Source organism: Aptenodytes patagonicus, chromosome 1 (assembly GCF_965638725.1).
Source record: "Aptenodytes patagonicus chromosome 1, bAptPat1.pri.cur, whole genome shotgun sequence".
In the NCBI taxonomy this organism is placed as follows: Eukaryota; Metazoa; Chordata; class Aves; order Sphenisciformes; family Spheniscidae; genus Aptenodytes; species Aptenodytes patagonicus.
This window is the reverse complement of record NC_134949.1, coordinates 182,578,114-182,596,863: the sequence shown is the minus strand read 5'-3', so window position 1 is coordinate 182,596,863 and position 18,750 is coordinate 182,578,114. Positions and strand designations below refer to the sequence as shown.

Genomic DNA, 18,750 nt, shown 5'->3' with positions numbered 1-18,750 from the left:
TTAATTTGGAAGTTTTAAGGCCTCTCAGCTAGACATAGTTTTCTCTTTCTCTGCACCATCCAACTTTAACCCAAGACATCCTCTTCCCCATTATGGTGTTGCTTTCAGTTATATATTATGCTGGTTGTACTGTTTACTTCTTTTAAAAGACTTCTGAAAAATATAGCTTGGAGACACTCAAGTTCAGCTTTTAATTACACCTAGGCTGCTTGGGAGTTTTGTGGCCAAGAGTGCACCATCACCTCCTCCAAAATTTAAAAAAATCAGTGTGAATCAGTCTAATGTATACCATTAGCTCACAAGAAACATTAGAGATATGACTGACCTCTAAAACCAAAACTAAAGTTTATACCAGAACTGCGTGAAGGAGAAGCAGGCATAAAGGCAGACTTTTTCCTGACTCAGTCCGTTGGGATCCTAACCAACCTTTTCAAACCCAAAGACAGACCTGTTTGGAGGCATAAAATCTTGTGATTTTTTTTTTTTTTTCAAAGTAACTTCCTAAATAGCATAAAGAAAAAATTGATGCAAATCATCCAGATACTAGATGCATCATCAAAGTGGAGAAGCTTTTTCAACAAAAGAAAGTTGAAAGGTAAGAACAAATCAAAACTGCTTCTCGTTGAACTATGACAGTACTGGTCCACCTCAGAGGAAAAACCCAAACCCTCTGCACTCAGGGAAAGAAGTATCTCTGAGAATTCATTGTGACCATACATTACATGCAATGATAGCATAATCTATAATAACCATGTTATTTCTCAGAACAAAAATCTGAAAAAGATTATGGGGAGACAGTGTAACAAAAAAGGAAGCTGCATGAAGTTAATTTTTAAAAAAAGAGAAAAAAAAGTTACTAATTATATACAAATTTCCCACACTATTTGGAAGGAAATACTATCTATGTCTAGGTTGCAATTCTCAGTTGAGGCTTTTCAGAACTGATTTTTTTTGTATTTTGCATTTGAACAACTTAGAGAAAACTTAAAACTAATTGTATGGCAGGTTATTAGCACTTTTGAAATAGTTCCTTCAAGTAGTCTCAAGTGGAAGACATTCTTAAAATTTTGCTGTAAGCTCTCTTTTCTGTAACAGTAACAGTAAGAGTAAAGTGGTACAAATAAAGCCTAGGAGAGAAGTGTTTTCTTCCATTAAAGCCAGGGCATTCACTTATGTATATTTTTGGGAAGAATATGTGTGACTCCATAGTCCCTTTAAATTCAAAGAACAATTGTGTGTTTCTTAATGTCTTCAGAATTCAATTCTAGAACAGCTAGACACATCATGTATTTTGTTTCTCCTGCCAATGCATTTTTTTAACTAGCAAAACAGAAAATGAAAAATAACTACTTCAGAGAAACAGAACCATATTTGTCTGGTCATCCTCATGGTGATACAGGACATATCCCCTCTTAGTGGAAACAGCCATAACTTCATTAACTTCATTCCCTATACCATATCTTTCCCAGCAGCAAGCACAAAGGGAACCAATCATTTAAAAACTGCCATGTGGTAGCATGATAAAAAAAGTACTTTCTAACATTTTATCAATTACCATTACATCTTCCGTTCAATAATTAATTAAAAAAATGAAAATGAGCACACAAACTATTTCAAAGGGGTTTTTAGCTCCCCTCCCCTCTATATGTAATAAAGACCATCAAAGACTATAAAGACCATTCTAAGATCTATTACATGAAGGACACATAATGACCATTGAAAAGAAAGACACACAAAAAGAAGGGCAACGAGGCTGGTGAGGGGTCTGGAGAACAAGTCTTATGAGGAGCGGCTGAGGGAACTGGGGTTGTTCAGCCTGGAGAAAAGGAGGCTGAGGGGAGACCTCATCACTCTCTACAACTACCTGAAAGGAGGTTGTAGCGAGGTGGGTGTTGGTCTTTTCTCCGAAGTAACAAGCGATAGGACGAGAGGAAATGGCCTCAAGTTGCGGCAGGGGAGGTTTAGATTGGATGTAAGGAAAAATTTCTTTACTGAAAGAGTGGTGAAACATTGGAACAGGCTGCCCAGGGAAGTGGTGGAGTCCCCATCCCTGGAGGTTTTTAAAAGACGTGTAGATGAGGCGCTTAGGGACATGGTTTAGTGGGCATGGTGGTGTTGGGTTGACGGTTGGACTCGATGATCTTAGAGGTCTTTTCCAACCTCAATGATTCTATGATTCTATGATTCTATAAAAAAAAAGAAACAAAAGAAAAAAGTACCTTTTGGTAACTGTTTGGGGCACAAAGCACAGAGGAATTTTACATTCAGAATTGTTTCAATAGATTGAGAATACATCAGATCTTTTGTGCACATGTAACTCATTTGAGCCTATTCAGAAAGTCAGGTATGTCCAAGATGCATTTGAATCACTGTAAATATAGAATAGCCAGTATGCATATGTGCAATTTGGCTGCAATGAGTTCAGTTCGCCTGGGATGTTTTGGAACTGATGCGCACATATCCGTTAAGTGAAAACTGTACAGCAAATCTCTCATAAATTGTGCCAAAACTACTACTACCCTAGCAGAATAAAGGTCCCTAGTATCAAACAAGTCTCCAGAAGTGCCTCGTTGGAGGATGGCTTAGTGAGAGTCTCTAGAAATACTCTTATCCAATATTTTGCTAAAAAAATCTTTCAGAAGTTTGTACCACCTTTGCACTCCTTCCTGCATACACATATTATTCATATCCTATTCAATAATATGAAAGGCTTCTGTGTTTTCTATGCCACAAAAATAGATGTTTTCTGGCTTCTTAGTAAATAACAACCCATTAAGAAAAAACTTGCAATTTCATTTTTCACCTTTGTAGTCCATTAACTGTAATAGCTTTTAATGTACTTCAAGCATTCTTGAGCCTCTTGGGCTGAGTGAAAAGACACACCAACAACCAGAGTGTCGAAAGGTTATTTTGGTGATACTGGCTTTCTGAAACCCTTCATTTAGTGGATCTTTGTATTATCTGTCATAGGTTACAAATTCGACTACTATCCGTTTAGGGTTTGAGAAGTATTTAAAGCTCAAATCAAGATCACTTTCACAGTGTGCTAGATGATGAATAAATACATAGCCTGAACTCAGTATCTTAAGGGATTGCAAACGAATATATTAAGATTTAATAGGTAACATTTAAGAAGTGAAATGAGAATGTAGACCTGAAACGTGTTAACTGTAAATATATTTGCATATAGATACCCGTCAAAGTCTGTTTATATTCTTCTTGTTACATTAAAATGCAATATTCAGCAAAATATATTGTATAAGTATCTCTGTGTATGTACGTATACAAAAATGAAAATGAACAGATAAAGTATGTTTACACAAGCAGTTGGACAGCAGAACTGTGAATGAAAATTCCTCTGTACGTCAACTGATAACAACTCTCTTTTAAAAAGGGCTTTCTCAGAGAACTAACTAAAATCCTAACACAGACCAGAAACAGAATTTAAGCAAAGTTCCGGATCATTTGTTTGCTGACTTTGCTAGAGGACAGCTCAGGTAGAAGAGAATCTTTGTTGATGCTAAAACTTCCTTTGAGTCCTTCATATTTATAAAAACATACTCATATGTGTTTCTGTATTTATTAAGGTGAATAAGCATGTTTGATATATATTTACACTATGTATATATTATAAAAGAATTTACTGCTGACAATGCAGAATGAATATCTAACTATATAGGATGACATATTTATCATTAGTTCCCTTTTTGATGCATGACTGCTAACAGGAAAATACAATTCTAATTATAACTTTGGAATATTTAAATTATTTTCCATTTTGCACTAAGGATATTTTGGAATTTTAATATTCTATTTTATAAGGTATTAGCCAGAGGTCTAAGATTGCTCACATCTCTACAGGGGAACATAAAATAAAGACAGAAAGACTGGGACTTTTTCATATGTGGATTTGGTAAAATTATACCTTAATTGCTGCTATCATAGTAGTCAAGAAGCAGTTATTGTTTATTATCTGAAAATTACTTAAGAAATTTCCATTAATATCACAGTTTAAAAGCTATTCTGCAAGAAATAGTTTAGCTCCTTTTGTGAACATGGTGAATATTTTATATTTTGTTATAGGAAACAGCATGCACATTTTCAACAAAAGAGTGTCCTTCCCATAACACCTCAAATAACATATTCAATTTAAAATGTAAGCATGACATTCAGGCTTCATTTGCTGTTGGTGTCAATCTAAAAAAATATAAATTGATGCAGACAGAAAATTCTAATCTGATGCCCTAGGGACAGATCCAATAAAATACTTAAGCATCTAAATTTGGTGTTAAAGCAACTAACTTTTAGGTGTTTGTCCCCCAGAAGGGAATCTTGGGCTGAAGTGAGCTGGGTCTTACATTCCTATATAGTGTATAGGGTAGCTATTGCTAGGCAGGTACCAGTTAAGGGGTGTTATGAGCAGCCACTGCTTCCAACATCATTTAACATTACCCAAACCAGGTACTGCAAATTGGGATCTAATGAAGTTAACAAGTAGAACTATAGTCTGTCTAAAGCCAACAGAAAATCATACGCAGCTATCTGGAGCTAGTAAATAGAGAAACTCTGGCAATAGGACTGAGCTATAAATTCCACCTTGCAGACCCCATATGACCAGAGTCTGTGTGGTAAGGGCAAAGGGACGATGGTAAAATATACTTCCTTCTTCTACACAAAGCAGAGCGATTAAGGATACTGCCCGGGAAATGTAACACAAGTTCAATTCTCTCTTCTGCCTACAAGGAATTAGGATCCACATCTCCATGGGGTGTGTGTTTAACTTTCAAGCCATTGATTATTTTGAACTCTTTTTTGAAACACTTCAGATCAATGAGCAAGAAAAGGATCAGGATTCAGCAGTCTAGTCCTTAGGTTCTTCGCTAGTTTCTCCTTCCTATGCTATTTCCAGATTTAACAGACAACACCACTGAAGAACTGAACGAGTATTCAGCCCCATAAAAAACATCAAAAATACACTTCTTGCAACTTCAGACTGGGAGATCTGCAGGACTTCAGGTAACAGCTGAGCAGGGTAAGTGATAAAATATACCTCACCAAAATTGAGGGACTATCTAGAGCAAACTCTCTGAGTCACGGAAACTTTACTTTACCTTACCTGAAAAGAATCAGAGCCTTCATTTTAACATAAAAAACTGAATGGAACTTTTCTAATGTGACTCCTATACTTCGTGTAAGTCCTTCTTGTGAAATCTGACCTAATAAAACTGAATGTGCATCATCAAATAGTCCATAATTACAGGTTACAAAATTAGATACTTGGTTTTGATGATGGCTGTCAAGTGCTTGAACCAACATTGTGTACTTGAACTTACCTCCTTCTTCCCAGGATCATTTGCAGTTCTACAGCCCGCTTTCAGTAACATTGGAAAATCTGCTATCCTCTAATAAGGAAAAAATCCTGGAAATCTAGGGTAATTGACTTCTCCGGTCATACAGATAATGACATCTTGAGTTATGTATGAACTGTGGGACAGAAGTGCTCTGCAGTGCCTCCTGCAGTCCTCTGTAGTCCAGACTAGGAACCTGGCTGGACCACAACATAACCCTTAGCAAATCTAAGTTTTCTGCTCATGGAACCCAGGGAGTGGGTGGAAGTTCAGATGTGTACATTGGGTCTTGCCCCAACATGAAGCTAGGACGTGGCCAAGTTGCACATCTGGAGTCAGCAGCTGGAAAATGTTCCGAACACCCACGGTTTACACACGGTCTTTGAGAACAGAAACTCTTCCTGCTTTCCTGCAACAAATATTGTCCCAGAACCTGATGCAAACTTTCCAGTTTTAATAGGCAGCGAATCAGATCCATAGAACCTAATTTGATTCTTGGCGGGATAATGACAACCTGACTCCAATGGAAGGTGAGGTCACTCATGGCTGTGCACACCAGAGCCTGAGAACAGATTTTGAAGACAGTCTAAATGCAAACAAAAAAACCCCAAACAAAACTGCACAAGAGATTTACCGGTAGCTTACACCACCCCAGTAAAAGAAACTCATTTTTGCCACTAATAATAATTCTGGCTGAATTTTGAATAGAAATGCATATGATCTTTGAAAGACTGAATACCCTCAAACTGTTATTCAGTTTGCAAGTGCCAATGAACTGTTTCTAGATATATTACACTATGTTGCGTGGACTGGGTAAATTAGCTCCTTTTGTTTTATGTTGATAACAGATAAATGGTATTTTCTCTCCTCTATCCAACTCATAGATGAGGTCAGACAACTGATTCACCCCTCTGACATATGCTAAGTCTTTTCAAAATTTGGTATGTGGATGAGTTGCCTCTGTTATAACTTTGTTCCCCCTTTAAATTCCCTGTTGCCTGAAAATAAATTTTCCCTGATCTCAGATCACTTCAGAGATTCTTGGTCTTTTCATTTTTTTAATGGAAGAGGAGACAAGAAGAGAAAAACCAGGGCCTTCTTTACCAGGCAGGATTTCCCAGGTTCTCCCAGGTTCAATTAAAAGCCATTTTAGTTGCAGCTAATTGATAGATTTCTGCCAACAAAAGTGGCTTAGAAGAAAATACAATAATGTTTAAATGCTTCACAATACTTATTCAGAACTTGTTTTCCTCTCTTTCTTTTTCTTTTGAATCAGATGATGAAGGTGATGGGTTTTCAACAATAAGAGTACCACCACCTACATACATTTGTTTGCATTTTTAAATACGGTTGCATTCTGACTGATTTGCAGTGGTAAGCAACAGTTTGAAAATCTGATTGCAAGCTCGCAGTGACAGAAGCAGATAATTACTATCTCCACAAATATCTATAAGTTAAATCACTTGTTTTAATACAGATTAGATTAGTGTTAAAGTTACAAGATTGGTATGAGAGACATGATAAATGTAGTCATGACAGAAAACAATTTTTAATTTAGTATACCCTATCAATCTAGATAGCCCATGAATATTTACCATTAATTCAGTAGGCTGGAACAGAGGGGAAAAAAGAACAAAAAATAGAAGGTTTGACCTAAACAAGGACTGAGGAAAAAAGAGAATTCTCAGCAGTTTTACTGAGAACAGATCTTGCAAAAACGTGAACTGGCAACAGATTGGAAAATACGTTTGGGGTACCACTATAAAAAAAGCCTTTAAAAAAACCTGAATGACATGCAAAAATAGTAGCAATTCTTAATATGTACTTCTCCTTGCAGGATTTACCAGTCTGATTACACTTAAATGAGTAACTTCAAAGGCTGAAATAAAATCATTTATGGAAATTCAAAACAAACCTATTTGATCACATCATACTTCACAGCAGGGATACAATTTGCAGGGGCTGAGTGAGGGCATAGTGTAAGCTAAAACAGGTTGTGTGTGCAACGAACCAAACTAAATGGTTTATATAAAAGAAATGTTGTTTCCATTAATTTTTCTGGTAATCCTATTAAAAATGCCACCTGTCCAGAATAGAATCGTCCAGATTTTAATTCTTTTTCATATCTCAGTGTTCAAACACAAGACAGAGAAGGTATCATCTTAAAGCTATTAAAATATGGCACAAAATGTCTTATTCTGAAATCTTCATTACTGCAGCAGTTTCTCTGGCTCTGTTTCAATGTCTGGCTATTATATCTTTTATTTTTCCTTTCATTGTGCTCAAAGAACTGATTTTTCTGATAAGCCCAAATAGTATTTTTTCAAAGGACATGTCATATTTCTAACCTCTCGTTAACCAAAATGTTTCTAGTCTATAATACTTAAAATTCACATACATGAACTAAATATAACATGAAATGCACCTTTTAAAATTCCACCACCACCCCTCCAAAATCCCCTGTAACAACCCTGAAAAGGAACTTAATTTTGAATACCAACAGAGATGAAATGGTGTCATAATCAGCATAAGTGCATGTGGACTATTCACCTAGATCAAACACTTTGGTCCTATACTCAATTAAATTTAAATCCCATTATATAATGTGTACCGGCCTCATTTTATGCAATTCCCTAATTTAATGGCTTGGTATTAGCCTTCTTCCTTTTTGCACACATGGACTAATTTTCACGGTGCTCAGTCCCTTTGGGAAGTAGGTCATAAAAGTCAACTGGATGGAGACAGAAACTTAATACCTAAACAGTGTTGTCTAAGGGTCAGAGACACAATAGTAATGTAAAACTGTTTTTCACTCATCCTTCTTTGTAATATTTATGAAATTCCTCCCTCATATAAATATTGTTCATAAATCTCAAGGACCACAAAGTAGAAGAATCAAGAAAGCTATCATCCTGTTATAATTTAATTTGTGAAACAAAACAAAATCCTAATTAAAAAAATAAAAATCACAATTCTAATACTATTTAGCTGTTGAGACAATACTTGTTTTACACTGAAACCATAGAAACATAATATTCATATTACCTTTCTCAATGTGTATTCTTTTTGTCTCGTGTCCCACATCGTGACCAGCCAGATCACCCTCCTTGGGTCCAGGCAGGACATTAGGTGACAAACCCATCAGCATTTGGTTCATAGATAGCCCATTCTGATGGACAGCTGCTAGACACAAAGAAAATTAGCCGTCATATTAACAATACACTTTTGTACTTATTTTATATAGTCTTTCTCTTAATTATACAAGATTTCTAACAATCACAAAGTTACTTAATTAATGCTATCAGTATCCACACAGCGGGAGACTTTCTTCCTGTTACTTCTGGTTTAAAACAATTCATTTTAAAAAGAAGAGTTCAGTATCTTTGGACAAAGTTGGATATTTGCAAACATTTTCTTATTTAACAGGAACTGAAATGCAAAATGAAGCAAGCCAGAAAAGCATAGAAGGTTCTACGTGAGATACTTACTGATTTCTTTTTTTTGTTAGTTGTACAAAAACTCCTGTATATTAGCATTCCCAATATGCAGTCCCTAACTTCCTTCAATTAAGCATTGTGGCCTTCCAGGTGATAAACACTGTTTTTCAAAATACTGTGCAACAGTAGAATTACTTATTTGCTCATCAGATAGCTTGAAAAGCTCTTTCCAACAGTTCTCAAACAGACCTTCATGAGTCTCAAACACACCTCAGAAACCCATATAAGGTATGCATGTCATACATATGTCATACGCAACCCATATTTCTGTAGTAGTCATCTTACTCTTGCTGGCACCACAAAAGCAGATGTACTTAAGAATCAGTTGTGATGTTAACAAATCAGATAGGAGAGAAAAGAGTTATTTTATAAATAAGTAAGTTCCTGAAGCGATCCAATATTTAAGGAACTCTGTTATGTTCACATTGGAAGAAACAATGTGCAAAGGTCCCACTCCTCTCTGCTGGTAAGTAAGCAGAGTAAGCTGAATAGTATCATTTCTTAAAAAAAAAAAGTGTCATTCCTTAGCAAAAACAGTAAGTATCTCTCAATTTAATTTAATTTACTTTTTTTGTTTAAAGAACAATGGAAAAGGTCTTCAATGGTTGCAAAAAAATATACTATTCAATCAATTAAAAAAAAAAAAATTAACAATCCAGGGCTGTGAGGTTTTTTTCCAGAACTTTACTTATGAATTCTGTGGTGAGTTGACCTTGGCTGGACACCAGGTGCCCACCGAAGCCGCTCTATCACTCCCTCTCCTCAACTGGACAGGGGAGAGAAAATATAATGAAAGGCTCGTGGGTCGAGCCTGGGGAAACAGATAGGTCACAGTATATGGGATGCCAGTTTAATCTGCACTCTGAATAATCCAAGTGATAAGAAAACAGAATTTTCAGCTTGTCATGGTCAGGCCTCATTTTTTTTCTTTGGTAAGTCATTTTTCATCACATAGTAATGAAAGATCTTTCATCTGAAGGTCAATGAAGAGTCAGCTTCCTGAGTCTGCAGAGAGCCTGAAAGGAAGCAGTCTAAAAGACACGTGCTGCATCTAATCAACACGACTACGTATTTCATATAGCTATTTTGTGGCCTTCTATCTGCATGCCAAATCCTCCAGTTTCACCTACTGATAAATTCCACCGTGGAAAGATGCCTTAAAAACACAAAAACCTGCAACGGAGCAATAATAAAAGGAATGGACAAGTGTAATATGAATTTAAGTAAATAACCATAAAATAAAATGTGTTTAAAACCTTAATTTCCAGGCTGTTGCACTGGAATATCATAGAATTCAGGGTCTTTGCCATGTAATTTACATCCTGTCCATGGAGCCTTGATAAAAACGGCATCACTCTGAGACACCATGGTTTAATTTCACTCCGCCCCTTGTGAGCTATGAGGTGATAATACTCTCTGTATCGTATTTCTCACCATTACAAAATTTTATATTTAAAAAAATTATAAAGTATGCAGAGTTTTTAATTGATTTAACCTAATTCTTCTCTTTACCAAGCAATTCTACCATGTAAAATGTTGCTTATGAAGTCAGATTCAATTTAGAAATCAAACCAGAGTAACCAGATTAAATAAAACTCAATTTCTTTTAAAAATGTTTACACTGTATGTTCAGTTCTAAAACTAATCTAGCAAATTGCTTCCCGGCTGCAATTCTGTATTTCATAGCTCATATCTTTATGTTTAATATGACATGATGGCAGTTTATATCAGTACCCGTTAATGTAGCATCAGATATTATGATACTGTAAACTGGGGAACATAATGTTGGGAGATAGTTATTGCAGCTGAACTTCCGAACATGATACATATGAGATCTACTTAAGATGAGGGCATTTTGATTAGAAAAACCAGCTGCACCTAATCAAATTCAAAGTGGTGACAAGGAGAAGAATGTGACCTACGGATTCTGTCTGATGAGCTCTCGGTCCGTGCAGGAGAGCTGGACACACTGCTGCTTCGATGAGAGGATGGATGGCTGCCAGGTCTTCGGCCCTCTTCAAGAGAAGGAGCAGGAGAAGGACTGTCTGGAACACGTTCCTAGACCCCACGAAAAATAATTGCAAAAAAAGGCAATGTTAAACTAAACCTCTGTTTCCAAACATTACTTCCCTAAACTGTATCTCCCTCCTAAATCACAACCTATTCTTTCCTCCTCTGTTGAGGTGTCCAGGATTTGCAGAGTATTCTCAAAGGAAACTTGGCAATTTTGGGACACTAGACCTTACATTTTAGTATGCAATGTGAGTTCTGCTCATCCTGTCAGGCTTTTAAACTGTCTTCTGGACTACTTACAAAAATAAGGTTTTTGTTTTGGTTTTGGGTTGGGTTTTTTCCTCACTTCTATCAGCATGCTGTTGAATTGGAAATATACATTTTGGCTTATAGACTTTAGCCTTACGGGATGAGGAACGATGTACTTTTGTAAATACGTACAGACCAGACGCTGTTGTTTTAGCTTATGCTGAATTTTACTCCACATTTTAATTTCAAAGGGGCTTCTTGAGCAATGAGATCTTATGGGACTGCTATGGATCATAAAGAAAATATAATCTCCCTACTGAACCTATACCAGTAACATGGCTGATGAACGTCCAAATGTCTGTTTATACCATGGAGCACAAACCTGGAATGAACCACACTTTTTGGAAGAGTGTGGTTGTATCACTAGCCATATCACTACTTCAAAATGGGGAAAAATGCCCATTCACGTTTTTCTATCCAGGGGAAAGCCTGGCATGGCAGCCAGGAGGAGCTATGATGTACTTCAGGATGTTCCTTGATTTTGAAAATTAGAGTATGAGAACTGTGATGGTTTGAACTGCACTTCTGCTATGTGAGAACCGTCAGTATGTAGCAGATAGATATATCTGATATTTACACAGAACTTTGACAGAAGCAATAAACAAAGGGAGCTGAGTGCAGAATAGTCCTTTCTAGAAAATTCTCTATCTTTCCCTGCAGTTTCCTTTTTATTCTTAATAGGTCCCAAGACTCTATGTCATTGCTAAACTATGTGTGAGTTAGGTTGGTTTGGTCGAACAGTGATAAAAATAAATAGTTCCTATAAAAGAAATCTATTGGAGGGACTGAAAATGCTAAATTAGGGTATTTTTGGTTGTTGGGTTTTTTTTTCCTTTTGATAATTGAAATCCTGACTCCTAATGAAAAAAAAAAACAACCAACCCAAACCAAAAACAACAAACAAACAAACAACTGTATACATTCAACTTACTAAAACCTTTTGGTAATGAAGTAATACAATTAGTATGTGTTTAAAAACACATATGAAAACTTGGTGCTGCAAATGCCTAAAAGTTTTCCTGAAAAGGGCATCGTGTTCCTCACGCAGCAAATTGCTTTTGCAGCAGTCATTATTTTTCATGCACAGTAGCTAGGTGAGTATTTATTTCTCTGAATGCATTCCTATGAAACTTAGCAACATGACCATCTATAGTAATCAATAGATTTATTCAAGGTAAGCTTCATAATAAATATCTGCTAAACTTGAGATTCTGATTGCAAAGGGATTCAGTGGGCCTATTGATGGAGTGGGAGAAGATCTTTCAGAGCAATGTTTCAAGACATTTAAGTGGATTCCACTTTAATAGTCTCAGGTTTTTAAGTCAAAAACATTGATGAGGGTAGTTTAACTGCATCATAGCTCTAGGCTTATAATGATTTTGATTGTGTTTATATGTCCATGAACCGGGTATTCAAGAGGAGGATTATAATGCAGATGTTTTCAGAATGTAGAAGATTTATTTCTTTAGATTTAGGAGGATTTAAGCATGCACAGCGTACAGATTTGGTATAAATTGGAACACAGTATATTTAATCATTCATTTAATATATAATTTCACTGTTTGGCAGACAATGTATTGTTCTTAGAAGGGTTTCATTAAAATGAAATCCAGTGAGCACATAAGATTTGAATACAGAGCTGCAGAGTAAATTAATTTATTTAAACAGCTTAATTTGTTTATCCTATTTATTTATGTGTGCTTTTACAGCACGTATTATGAGATGGAGAGAGCAAAAGGAATGCACAGGACAACAAAATGTAATTACTGCACAAACAAAACAGATAATGAGTTTTATTCACGTATAATACCACATAGCAGACAAACTCTATGAGAAAACTATATATACTGGCTTTATGAATCCATTTGTAAAATACCCTTTAACCCCAACAAAACATGGGATTGAACTATGCAGAAATGGAAAATAAATTAATTTAGTACCTTAACTCATTTTTTATATCCTTGCTTCATAATTCCACAATCAATAATATAGTCTATAGCAGTTTTTTGTCTTTATCAAAACTAGCTGCAATAATAAATGGAAATGCTACTAATAATAAATTGAAATACTCTGTAGCTCTAAAAAGTCATAGTGATAAACTAATGGTGCTGGAATATCAATATAAGCTGTCTTCCTTACTAGAGATTTTGTGTAGAAAAGATGGATTTTGTCTGCGGTAAAATATTAACTTTACATTTAGACTTAATTTTAAATTTTTCAGAAAAGGAAATGTGCAAAAACGTGTTCAGTAAATAACTCAGATGATCAGAGCTATTTTGTGACTTCTGCAAAATTACACTTTTGTACAAGTAAGTCTACATGACACAGCAAAGAAACAGAATTTACTGCATTATAATCCTGGCAATAGAAATCACCTAAGATATTGTCCACTGTTCAGTATTTTTTCTAAAACTTGTCTACTCCCAGGACAAACTTAATTCCACTTAATTAAAGATATCTCTAGAGAATCTGATGTTGGCTTGTACTGTAATTAGGCTCGTTGTCTCCCAACATATAAATAAATAACTAAATAAAATCTGGATGACTTTGCTTTGCTAAAATTAAGTATGAGGAGGAAACCGTGCAGGGTTCAGTTTGAAATCAACACATCTGAATGTAAATATCTAAATGCAGTTTTGATACATGAGCTAGAGATGAAACTTCAGAGACACCTGTATCTAGGATGCTACACAAAGGTGCCCACCTTGAAGGTAAGTTGTCTCCCATTTCAGTCAATTGAGATATAGACAATAAATTCAATGGAGCTTCTTCCAAAACCAGATACCTACAGCTCAATTCAGCTGCTCACATTTGAGCCATTTGAGCTACTCAAAGGTTTTGAGATGTCCACACCAGGTTGACAGAGAGGACCTACAAAAGATCTGCAGCCTTCTGGAGTGGCAGCAGGATGCCAAAAACACTATCCTTGCACTTACTGGCTGATGAGTGGAATAGCTCCCAAAACTTTATTGACGTTATTTACTAGAAAACAAGAAATACGGACTTATTTATCGCTTGTAAAACATAACCCTCACTAGCTACCTTTTTTCTCCACTTTTTGCTTCCCTATTTGTTTCTAGAGGTACTCACAAGTAAAAAGTAGTGTGAACAATTTAGGGCATATGTAGCAATTTAACATATGGTCGACCAACTTTTCAAAATTGGTAAGACTCTCAATTAAGCATCAGAACCAGAGGCTATACTAAACAATGGACAACACACTCTTAAGGGCCAAATTTGAAGCATTCCTTATCTTGGTGCTCTTCACAATCTGATCCAAATCATGAGTCCTAAGCATTTAAGAATCTGACATTTAACCCCTCCAAAAATGCTCCTACCATATATGAAACTGTCACTTTAGGGAGCTGCAATGCCCTTTCCCGTACTCTCACTCCACTGACATTACAAGTTACACACCCTCAATATCAAGTCTGTTTCATAAATAACGGAATTGTTCCTGTGACACTGGGTGTTTTTATCTTGTAAAGAACAGGTAACAGATTTTAACTGCCAGAGATTTTAACTTATGAGATTGAAGTTGTCTCTAGAATTAGAAACCACTCCAATTTTGTTCCAGAATACCACATATCATCCACAACATAACGCTGTCTCAGTCTCTCCAAGTAAAACAGAAGTGTCTTGATGTACTTATCAACATTTTTCTACATTTTTCAAACAGCTCTTTGCATAGAGGCAAAAACCATACTGTAAGATCTCATTCCAAAAGTTCCTTTTAAGTAACTTCCTATTAAGATTTATCTTAATATATCAGTAATGGTATCCAGAAGACCATAAATACTTTCTTCCCTGTATCATAGATGTCTTTTTCTTCTTACCAGGTCACAAAGGTGGTTATTCAATATTAATCTCTTTTTTTGCCTCTTTTCTTTCTGCTCCAGCAGCATGTTTTCATTGTTTGAAAAATGCCTCATTACCAAAAGTCTTCCTCAAAAATATACCAAAACTTAAAGTTGATGGAGTTTAACTGCTGGTCCCTATATCACTACCAAAGAGAAGACATTTCAGGTAATCTGTGTAGGATTAATCCTTCTGCTCCTAAGAAGATAGACAAGGAAGTGATAACTTCTAGGTTCTCACCACCTCAGTCTTTCCACAAACATTCATTATTCTTTGCCATTCCTGTTCCTTAGTGACAAAATTCCAGAATCTTTCTGACAAAGTTTCAATATGCCTACTTCCAATAACCAACTCTTTTGCGTGCACAGCCTTCATCTCCTGCATATTTCTCTCCTACAGGTATTTTCAGTCTCAGATTTTTCCTTTGTTCTAGTTTGCTTCTCCATGAGACTCATCTCTTGGGCTTAGTCATCCTTTAATTTTAGTCATGGACTGAGCTCTAGACATGCAACTAAGTATAGCTGTAGAGGTATATCGCTTTTAAAACTATTCAGCTGTCTTGATGCTCTTCAGTGTTGAACAAACTCCTTTAAGGACGTTTGTGCTTTAAGTCATTGAAGTGCAGAGGATAAAATAACATATTTTCAGCGTCATACTTTTCAATAGTTTAGGTAATTTCACACTGCGGAAAGGATATATGACACGCACAGTTTCATACACTGTTAATTAAAAAAAAATTAAAAAGCTTTTAATCAGGAATAGCTTATAATATTCTGACCTGTCTGGGAAGGTACCTGGCTTCCAAGCCTTTTTGTGGTAAAATTATAATAATCTCTTTCACAATGACCAAAACACAGACTTCTTACTCTTCAGTTCTTTACTGACCTATTTTGAACTTGTGTGAGAAGTATTCCAAGAATGGCTTTCTTGTAAAATGGCAAACTTATTTGACATTGTATTAGTTGAATGAGTGAAAGAAATTAATTACTTGGGTATCTTTTGTATTCCCTGAAAACAGGATATTTTGCTTTTACAGTCTCATTTTTTCTTCAGCTTTAGTCTAAAATGCTATGAGACCCCAAATTAATGCTTAGTCCCAAGAATTACAAGATTAATTGGGCTAATAATTATTTCCTAACTTCCTCAATAAATGCTATGAAATGTATGTTATCAAACTGACTGAATGCTATAAATTTTCATTTCTATTTCCTTATTTGCATACTATCACTAGCTTGCTAAAGATCTTGCTAACTTCCCAGTGATGCACGTCATCTTTCTCACCTTGTTCTTTTCGACACATTTCTAACCCCAATCAAAATTCAAGAGTTCAAATGTTTTGTGTTGTCGTTAATTGCACTATTATTTTAAATAGTGTATCTATTTCTTATAATGATTTCCATTTTACTTTTGCCTCTGCAATTTTTCATTGATTCTACCTTGCAGTTCCCATCACAAGAATACTGATAACTGATAGCATAAAATGTAGAAAGAGATCAACAGACAAAAAGACTATGGATTTGCTTGATTTTTATTGCCCTGTTTACTATAGGATTATTGGGAATATCAGCAGCAGTTAACTGACAGGAAGTCCAAACAGGAGACTCCCAAGTAATCCTTTAACAGTACTTCAACAACAACAGAGAACGAAATCCTTTGAAATCATGGGCAGTACATAAAGTACAGTGACCTAGCCAGGAAGTGAGTTTCATAGGATTGGGCCATTACAGAGATTAAAAACAAGCAAGCAAACAAATAAACAAAAGTAGATGCCTATCAATACCAAGAGCCTGGCTGTACTGGTGAAACTAGAGTAGGATCCAAGGTGTTGACAGTCTGCAAACGTGATGAAGCAGGATCATTCCTGGAAGTGCCACGGAGCCTTATAGTACAGAATTCTGGATTTTGTGGATTCTCATAAAAATGTCCTGACAACTATTTTGGACCTGCTTCTTTTTTTGTGTGTATCCTTTCAACTGAGTTTATAAATTATATGTTGCCTTCTAAATGAATATTTGGTCTAACAAACAAAATATCCTTCTAAGGTATACAAAAACCCCCATACAACATGCAAACATATAGACATGCAAAAAACTCTTCACATTTAATTAGTAACTTCTTATTGGCAAGTTGGACAGACTTCTCCTGCTTTTTTCTTTTTTTCCTCTCCTCTTTTGAAAACCTAGTCTTACTTGAAAAGCAACCATTCAAGCTTAAGAAGCACCACTAGGAATTCACCCCTCTAAGTCAATCCAAACACCATACATCCAACCAAAGAATTCATCTGACTAAATGTCATTGTCTATAGTACAAATGTCTACATCCGAGCTAGTCACCCTAGGCTCATTTTTTACCCATACATTTACGTTTCCAAGGTACAATTCACCTCATTCTGAAGTAGCTATATAAAATAGGTCTAATGAATTATGCCCTAGAAGACAGCAAAATGAATCCCATCCCTTGTACCTGGCCTCATGGCCATTTTGCATCTAATTAATCTTACACCACATACATAGTTCCCTGTTACACGTGTGAATATGCAAATTACCAAACAGAAAAGTGTGTACTACCTTCTCTGTGTCATGTGTTATCTGTAGATACCTATTTTACATGACACAAATTAATTCATATGAGCATATGGCTGCTATTAGCTTCAAACTGCACCTCAGAAACACCCATGTTAAAACAAATAATGGGATCCCATATTATTAAAAATAAGACATTATTCCAAATTACAACCTACCAGATATACAGCTACAATCCTCTAAGCTCACTATAAAAAAACTGTATTAAAAGTTAAAATAAATAATTTTAAACATATAGATAGAACTAATTAATGAGGTGGGACACAGTGTCCTCTAATATAAAGATGATTAAGCCGTAATAAAGGAGTTCAGCTATACTGTGACCTAAGATCTTCTCATGCTAAAGGAAGAAACAGAAGTAAGTGTGCATATACATATTTATATTAACATAAATTAAAAAAAAAAAAGTTATTCTAACTTGGATATTTTCTCTGTTATGTGCAAGTTCATACAAATAGTTTTAAGATATCGTATTTTCTGCAGTCATGATAAAAAGAAAGTGAAATATTAATTTGGTTTATAGTATACTTCAAACTTTATAGGTATATCATAATTTTCATGCTTGCTTTCCCAATATGTAAAGTAGATGTTTCAGGAGCTGATAGTCTTACTTTTATTCTAGAATATTTATTGTAAAGTAATTACTTTTTACTATTTAAATGTTTTATATTAATCAAATTTCTCCTTATATAAAGAAGAAAACTTGGTTTTACTTCATGTATCAGATAATGAGGAAATGAAAGTAGCTTCACTCTTCATGCACTTGTGTATAGTGTATTTTTCTAGGCATTCAAGAAAATCACTTTAAAGTAATGTCAAAATTTCTATTTTGAATGCACAAATGTCTCTAGAAATAATAGGTTATTTGAAAAGTCAGGTGTTTTTCAGGTTAGGCATCCAAAAAGGTAATTTCTGCCAATTTGGGATATAATTAATTTTGTTCTCATTCCCTTTCTGTAAAATGGGTATAGCATACCCAGCTTCATAGGAATGGTGCAAATATGTATCTACCACTGTTCGCATAATACTTTTCCTGTAAGGCACAGAAGTGTCCATAGAAAACTTTTGCATTCAACACAGGATCCAGATAACATAAGTTAAATAAGACTAGGCCAGACACCGATTTAAAAAAATTCAAATACG

The 18,750-nt window shown here is 35.4% G+C and overlaps 1 protein-coding gene and 1 long non-coding RNA gene across 10 annotated transcripts in view; one reads left to right on the top strand and one right to left on the bottom strand.

Annotated features, from left to right (window-relative positions):
• The window catches only part of LOC143173052 (uncharacterized), a 21,071-nt gene extending 9,027 nt beyond the window's left edge, over positions 1-12,044 (top strand). For both annotated transcript variants that reach the window (XR_012997459.1, XR_012997457.1), the window contains 2 exons: positions 4,910-5,032; positions 9,825-12,044. This is a non-coding gene — a long non-coding RNA (uncharacterized LOC143173052). The remainder of the gene's footprint in view (positions 1-4,909; positions 5,033-9,824) is intronic.
• DACH1 (dachshund family transcription factor 1) overlaps positions 1-18,750 on the bottom strand; it is a 369,496-nt gene that overhangs the window by 96,959 nt on the left and 253,787 nt on the right. For 5 of the 8 annotated variants that reach the window (XM_076362963.1, XM_076363001.1, XM_076362980.1 and 2 more), the window contains 2 exons: positions 10,768-10,903; positions 8,394-8,531 (listed from right to left, as the gene is read on the bottom strand). In XM_076362963.1, coding sequence (XP_076219078.1) covers positions 8,394-8,531; positions 10,768-10,903 — 274 coding nt within the window. The remainder of the gene's footprint in view (positions 1-8,393; positions 8,532-10,767; positions 10,904-18,750) is intronic. The other 3 variants (XM_076362970.1, XM_076363010.1, XM_076363018.1) reach the window with 1 other exon arrangement.